Here is a 7831-nt window from a genome sequence, read left to right on the forward strand (position 1 = left end):
GTTGACAAAATCATTCGCAAGAAATTATCATTAGTTTTAAAACGTAAATCAAGCAAGTCAGGTTCTCTATTAATTGTATAATCAATGTGAAAATACGTTTCTACCTTTATGTTTTGGATCACATATTGTGATCCATTGTGATCCAAAGGAATAATTCCTTGTTCCGAAAAATTGTACAACTTCATTTTCAATTCATTGATGAAGAACGGTGGACACCGTTCGAAAAGTCTAATTAAAATTTGATAATTATCCAGAAGTATAGACTGAATCATCTTCAATTTGATATAGACAATAGTACTACGAGGCTACATACAGAACAACAAGCACAGTCATGTATGATTGATCTGGTCACACATTTGGTAATCTGGTCACACATTTGGAATACAGTATACATGAATTGACCTACGTAGGTGGATGAAATTAAATTAAACAGGCATTCCTTATTTCTATTAGCTGCTATCATGACATCTATCTCAACTTTTTGCGATTTGTCATGGTCTTGGGAAAAAATGTGTGCTTGTGGGGTATTTTTAGTTACAAATGATAGACTTGTATAACAGGTGATGGGAAGTTTTTGCTTAGTTTGGAGGAGGTTACAGGTTCAAAACCAATCAAAGACATACCAACGCCTTTAAAAATGCTTAGCAATCGGCTCCTACGCAAAGTCAAATCCTGTTCTTAAACTTAGATATCCTCTCAGTTGTACAAAGTGGATTCATTTCTGCATAGAAGAATGTAAAGTCCTTTACATATTACGCTGTTGAAGTGTTAAATGCACGCCAGTATACGTTAAATTCTAAACAGCTTTTTTGTCGCTGAGTCAAAGCTGATGTCGCACTACATTTTGTCCCAGATGTACTCTATTGTCCATTTCTGGAGGTTACTAAGATCACATGGCATCATGGTCACTTTTCCCGTGGCTCTCGGGCTGGGTGGGACGGCGTGTAGGCACTTGTTTCTAGCGGCGTTGTAGAGGAAACCACCCTAAAATTGTATAAAAGTGAAAAATGTCCATTTAAGGGTTATATTACAATATGAAATTCTACAGAATACTGTACAAAAAGACTATTTGTACACATCCAAGAGTTATGATCTTTAAACCAGCCTGCTGCCTAGTGTCAACAATATATTGTACTTGTCATAACCTGAATAAAGTTAAAGTATCTTTGTCCAACCTTTTGGTCCCTTTTCTCTTACTGGTTCACTTTGTAAAATAGACGTCATTGCTCCCAGATCCCAAACGTATAAAGTATTTGCATATATCTTGGTCTTGGTAGGACCTACAGCTGTATATATATATACATACAAAGGTATAAGAGTGCCTGCTTCAACTTTGACCTCCTATAGCTCCCAAACGGCTTGTGCTAGGACAACCAAACTTGGTGAGTTTTCCTAGAATATTATTGGCATTACGTCATAATGATATAAAAATTTTGAATTATAAAACTCAATAAGCAAACCCCCCCTGCAAATTTGGTTATCGTACAGTAAGCCGTTTTGAAAATACGAGCCCCATACCCCCCCCCCCCCCCCACCCCAGGCCAGGGAAGGCCCAAAAAGCCCAGTCTGGATAGGGTTAAAATAGGCCAGGCCTGCCTAAACCATGTGCACCTCAAGTCGGGACATGATTAGCCTCCCTACCAGGCTTCCGGAGCTTTATCTTATTTTTTTCAGAAAGTGCTCGCTCTTGATTTACAACATGGAATAACGGTCTCTTTGTCGGGAGAGGGAGTTGTCCGGGAAATGGTGCGGCACAACTTTCTTTCCCGACACCATAAACCTTAGCATAAGCCCATGGTAAGCCAACACCCCCTAAAAAAAGACCAACGCTCAACATTCTAATTTTTGCATATTTACAGATCCATGCCCTTACATCGGTGAACGTCCACTGCTGGAGAGGTGGTGGCTCATTCTTTGACCTTCCACACGGCACAACCATGACGTCATTTCCGCTGGCACGTACTTGTAAACAGGAATGTTCGTCTCGAAGTTGGTTCTGTTGATTTAGCTCGAAAAACTGACAGGAATAAGAAAACAACACATTAGTAGTTATCAAAACTTCTTAATATTTACTTTATTGCTGAATGCTTATATATTTGTTGTTGTAAATGTTCAATCTAACATACAAGCATGGTAATTATCAAAACGTTTGATTGCGTCACTTCCGGGATCCTGTATGAATGACGTGCGCAAAGGGTTCAATGTCACAGGTTGGTTGATGAAGCCAGTTATTCGAAAGAAGATTTAAGGACTGGTCGAAAAATTCCATTGGGAAAATTCAAACATTTACAATTATGTCGTTAACGAACACAATTGATGATATAGAATTTAAAGCCAATTTATTCTCTGAAAATTCATTGAAGAAGGTTTCTAAAAGACTTCTGCATTCGATAACTGAAGAACCGAATTTTTACTGATCATAACCACATATTGTCAAGAACTGACGTTTCTATAACCATTTATTAAAGAGTGATGATGATAATGATTGTCCTATAATAAGGGCAATAATGACTAGTTCGCTTCACACGGCACTCAGGAATAACCGCTAGCAGTGTTGGCAGCGACACCTAGCGGCGGTACAACCGCCAGCATTGTTAGCAGTGGCACCTAGCGGCGGTACAACGTTAACCAGTCTTCATCTCACTCAAGACGATGACAGAGAGTCACTGAAAAGTCGGCTCTTGAAATATGTGATTTTGTGTGATAAACTTTATTGTTCCAGAATTAGCCTTCTGGGTTGATTTTCCAGCTTAATGGACCACTAGAATTTTTGATAAGCTGATATTTGCCTGAACTGACGACAGTCTCACATAAATTCAAAGGAATTTTTGCACTAGGCAGAGGCGCAAGTTAGGTGACCTAAACTTGGTTTAAATAACGTAGGACTTTATGATTTAAGATGATCAATAAACACATAAAAGTATGAATAAAAAAAAAAACAGCAAGGAAAAATTACAAAACACAATTGATAAAAATTGTACATTGAAAATGATCTACGATTTAATATAATTTGAAAAACTGGACAACACAACAAAATTTATAAAAATGCACTTGATTACCAAAGAAAATTCGATTACTAGTAAAGCAGAAGCCAGTTGATTGCACAACTGATAATCACACTTTTCTTTTCATTTCACGAAATTCTCAAATCACGTGGTGGTGCGGTCCAGCTGAATAGTTTCGCTTTTTGCATCATTCGGATAATTGAACGAAATGCACTGGCAAATGGGGTGTGCAGTTAAGCGGCTTCTACTGTAATGGAATTCATCGTTGCCTCAGTGGAAGGACACTCCGAGGTTTTAGCATAGCTGACCTGGTTGCCTAGATGATGATGGCATGGAAACAACTTCAGCACTCTGTCTTTTCTAGATGCCCAGTCCAGGCATGTGTCTGTCCCATTATTCCGAACCTACGGAAGACAAAAGATAGAATTCTTGTTTCTGATGATATTTGATAGGTGGGAAGGGGTCAGGAAAATGAAGAACTTGTTCTATAATTGCCATTGTCATTATAATGGGCCTCCTAGCTGCTTTCTAAGTACTGAAACGGAATGTTTTTATTTTCGGTGCAATATATGATTTCGGTACTATTTATTGATAAGGATTCCCTGACCGTACAGTTCTGACATCGCTACATCTGACAACCCTGTCGCTGTGTAGTTGCACTCGGAATAAGCCCTCTTACAGAGACCAGAACGCATGTACGGTGACAAGAATTCTAGGTAATATGTCAAAGGGTAAAGGCCCCAAACGAAAACAGTCCTTAGCATGAAAGTTCATCTGTGTTGGTAGAATACATAATAGAGAATTGCTAAACTTTCTCTCCAACACTAAGATAATGTAGGGACTAAATTTTCTTAGACTTTCTGATATCCCTAGATTTTCTGATATTTATGACCCCCACCTACAAAAGTGGTGTCTTCCTGACGTCACTGCAGGAGAGAGAAAGGGTCATTCTGTGAACAAGGTCGACGGAGATCGACCGAAAATTTAGGGGTAAGTCCCTACATTATCTTAGTATTGGACAGAAAGTTTAGCAATTCTCTATAAAACAGTCCTTGTCTCGACCATTCTTTCGATTTGCACAACAATTTCCAGACGGGTTTTGTTTACTTTTTCAGGGCCTTTACCTTTGACATATTACTTAGAATTCCTGTCGCCGCACATGCGCCCTGATCGATGTGACAGGGCTTATAAATTAAGAACTAGAATTTCTGTCGCCATGCGTTTCTCCATACCTGCCCATAGCGTCCAGGTATGTCGTCTGGTATGTACAGGTCCGGGTAGGCGTTGTCCAGATACCAGCGGAAGTCCTGACACTGAAGGCGCTCCCGTAAGCGTTGCCGCAAAGAAATGTCCCCAAACGTTCTCTGTTCAAACATCCCAATAAACCTCCTCACACTAGTGACCACGCATGCGTGGTTGAAAGGAACTCTGGGTAATATGTAAAGGTTGAAGCCACCCCCCCCCCCCCGCCAAAAAAAAAAAAAATTCCGCCATCTTGTAGACGACATTACGTTCCGGACATTGTTCCACAAATCGAAACATAGTAGAGACAAGACTGTTTACGTCTGAGGGCCTTCAACTTTGATATATTACCCAGAGTTCCTTTCACCTGTGTATGCGTGGTAACTAGTGTGAGAAGGCTTTAGACGTAATGAAACAAAATCTTTACACTCTGATGACTAGTTTGTTATTTGTGCTCCTTACACTGATGCATTTAGGTGAACGACCTGTAAGTTGGTAAACCTGAATCATTGAAATAAGCAGAAGTTTCAGGTACCTGCTGTTAGCAACAGCGGTGTATTTTATTCTAATTTTAGTGAACTGCTTACCAATCAATATATCAGGAGTGTTATTAGGTCTCTGCTATTACGAATAGGGGTGTATATTAAGCGATCTGTCACACTTCAGCGTATATCATGTCCGTATATAAGTTCCGTATTGGCATTTTTGTCTAAGCTTAAGTTTGTGGCTGAAAATATAAAAGAATTTTAAAAAATCTATTAAAAAAAGATGTCAATTTAGACTTGATATACACATGTGTGTGATATAGCCTCCATAGCAGGCTCTCTATTTCTAAAATGGCCGGCTGTCAGAAAAGGCCAGCACTCAGCGACCCAGTACAAAAAGAAATGGCCAGCAAAAGTGCCAAAAAAAGGCCACAGAGAGCCTGCTATGGAGGCTATGTGTGATAGACCCATTATAGATTTCATACCATCGTACGGAATATGCGAATTACACAGAAGTCATACCCATATAAGCAACATACGAATCCGACGGGATTGATATATATAAGTTTTACTAATATTATTAAGTTCTGTTTATCTCGTGTGAATTCCTTTAGATGTTTGTTTTTTAATAGTGAATTCTTTGAATTCCGTAAAGTTTGTTTATTTCGTAAAACTCGCATGGATTCCATTACTTATGCACCCCTGATGGATATTTGAATATCAAAAACGACCCTGATGAATATATTATAAACACTATAACAAAATATTTGTTTGTTTGTTTGTTTCTTTCTTTGTTTTAATCATTGTTACATAAAATGTAACATTTGATCGTTACCTTCCTCAGGTGAGGTTGTCGAATATAGAAGTGTTCTTTGTAGTTGTCCATCCAGACCTCCGCTACCCGCATGTTGTTCCTCTGTGTCCAATAGTCTATCGTCCTGTTTCCGGTGCTGTAAGTCTTCCTGGAACCCCACACGTGACCCACGCGAGAACAGGCGAGAGTTTCTATTGATCCACCACACATCCACACCTAGGAAACACATGATTGACAGTATGGCAGACGTCGTTGTGCCACGAATGGCTTGAAATGGGAAGCTATATAGCCACATTTGTAAATAATTTTTTACATTTACAATTCTGCCTCAATCTCGAAGCCATCTGTATCCGAATGGAAGCTCATTTGTGTCGGTAAATTCCACAGTGAAACAGTCTAAACTTTGTTCTAACACAATAAGATGACTCACCATAAGTTTTTCGGTCGAGAACGTCGTCAGACGACTTCCGGAACATCAGAATAGTGAGTCATCCATCCGACGAAGGTCGGAGTTCTCGACCGAAAATTTTAAGTTGAGTTTTCTTATTGTGTTGGAACAAAGTTTAAACCTTTTCACATTAAAAGCCACCTGGATTAGAAAATAACATGTATGGTCTCAAAGCATTTCCGTAGTTTGGTCAAAATTTTTCTAGTTCATCAGTTTCACTGGCGTTAGGACAGACTTTAATTGTTGGGCCTTGTGGATAAATACATGGGAAAACTGGCGGCAAAAGTGAGATTTTGTTATAGAACTAGCTATTTTTCCAGAGTTTGGGCCAAGCAGTCCCCTACTTTCTGTTTCTGTGCATGTTTACAAAGTAGAGCCTTGTAATTTTCTGCTGGAGGAAGCATTTTGAGATCGATATTCAATATTATTCAATATTATTAGAAGGGTGCATAATTTGTACAAAAATTCTTTGTTCGTTGAATGATACCGTATTTTTAGAATGTAATTAAAAGTGCTAGATTTTTGTGTCAAAATATTTTAAAGTAAATGAAAAAGAAGCATGTAACGTTACCTTGAATGAAATTTCGAAGTGTTCTCCACCCCAATACTCCAATCCAGGATCGTACATCCCAAGCTCACGGAAGAACTCACGATCTATCGCGAAAAGTCCTCCTAACAGCATCGGCGTTCTAGCAATGGTGAATTCCAACATCAGATTTTCTAAATAACAGACTACAAAACTACACAACCACAAAAATCTTTCCTTAACAATCGTTTTTTTTTCTGGAACCATTTTTCCTAGTTAGGACATCTTGATTTGATTGTATTGATAGGAACTGGAATAGGAACTGTATCCTCTAGGAACTTTCAAACTGATGCCATTGACGTTGTTGAAGCAGGGAATAGGGTCCCACAAAGAATGGTTTTTGTCTATCACACACGTTTGTGGGTGTTTGCTATATTTACCGAATTGTAGGATATTTGAATCATCATTTGTCACAAAAACGAAACAATTTAATCCAAGATTTGGCAGGAGAAGAAGAAGAAAAAGAAGTAGAGACGCGACAGAAAATTCTGTCGTATGGATAAAACAAACTAAAAGTAGGATAGCTTTATTTACAAAATGTACACAGCAAGCTTAAGGGAAAATATTTTCTCACTATCTTATGTTTAAATTGACAGGAACATCAAAATTTCAAACATCAAAACAAACCTACCTCACGGGTTTGACCTGCTCATGCGCAGGGAGTTTGACCCATCTTTGGTCATGCGCATGGTCGAACCCGAAACCGAGGCTCCAGCCCCACGTGACCCGATGAGTGAAGGTGCCATAATCTAATCCAAAAGTGTCTCCATGGATCCAGTCTATGCCGGGAGAAACGACTGAAATATAAGATATGCTGGGATTAAAAGTGCATTCAACTGAATCTCGCCTGTTTCCGCCAAATTGCTCCAGGCATTTCCAAATTTGCGCAAATTGGCGCCAGTCTGTTCATTTTTTTTCGTTTGCAATTGCAACAGGTTCTCAAATCAGAAAACGCCGTGGTATTGGCGAAAAGCTGTGCAATTGATTTAGCTCATAATATCTTGTTTTGCCAATAATCATCAGTGAACATCAGTGCAAGTCTCTTTCTGATACATTTTAATGCTTTTTTTGTTCAACTTCATTGGCGACATTTTGTTTGTTGTACATATGTACCTGTGCATGTGTGTAAGCATGTGTGTGCTTGTGTGTGTAATGTATGTGTATGTATAAATTTAAGTGTGTGTTAGTATATGTTTAAGTATGCGTGTGTGAGAGAATGTGTCTGTCAGTGTGTGTGTGTGTATGTGTGTG

General features: G+C 38.9%; 1 protein-coding gene and 1 long non-coding RNA gene across 2 annotated transcripts in view; both read right to left on the reverse strand.

Moving 5' to 3' along the window:
- Nucleotides 1-262: 262 nt before the first annotated feature.
- Nucleotides 263-3411, reverse strand: LOC118426881. Its single transcript, XR_004832486.1, has 3 exons — nt 3314-3411; nt 1874-2017; nt 263-984 (listed from the first exon to the last, which is right to left on the reverse strand). It is a non-coding gene; the product is annotated as an uncharacterized LOC118426881 (long non-coding RNA).
- Nucleotides 3412-4962: 1551 nt separating this feature from the next.
- The window catches only part of LOC118427010 (polypeptide N-acetylgalactosaminyltransferase 4-like), a 26494-nt gene continuing 23625 nt past the window's right edge, over nt 4963-7831 (reverse strand). The window contains exons 4-7 of the mRNA XM_035836647.1: nt 7212-7377; nt 6566-6683; nt 5568-5762; nt 4963-4974 (exon numbers count right to left, since the gene is read on the reverse strand). Coding sequence (XP_035692540.1) covers nt 4963-4974; nt 5568-5762; nt 6566-6683; nt 7212-7377 — 491 coding nt within the window. The remainder of the gene's footprint in view (nt 4975-5567; nt 5763-6565; nt 6684-7211; nt 7378-7831) is intronic.

The sequence above is a fragment of the Branchiostoma floridae genome, chromosome 12, assembly GCF_000003815.2.
Source record: "Branchiostoma floridae strain S238N-H82 chromosome 12, Bfl_VNyyK, whole genome shotgun sequence".
Lineage (NCBI taxonomy): Eukaryota > Metazoa > Chordata > Leptocardii > Amphioxiformes > Branchiostomatidae > Branchiostoma > Branchiostoma floridae.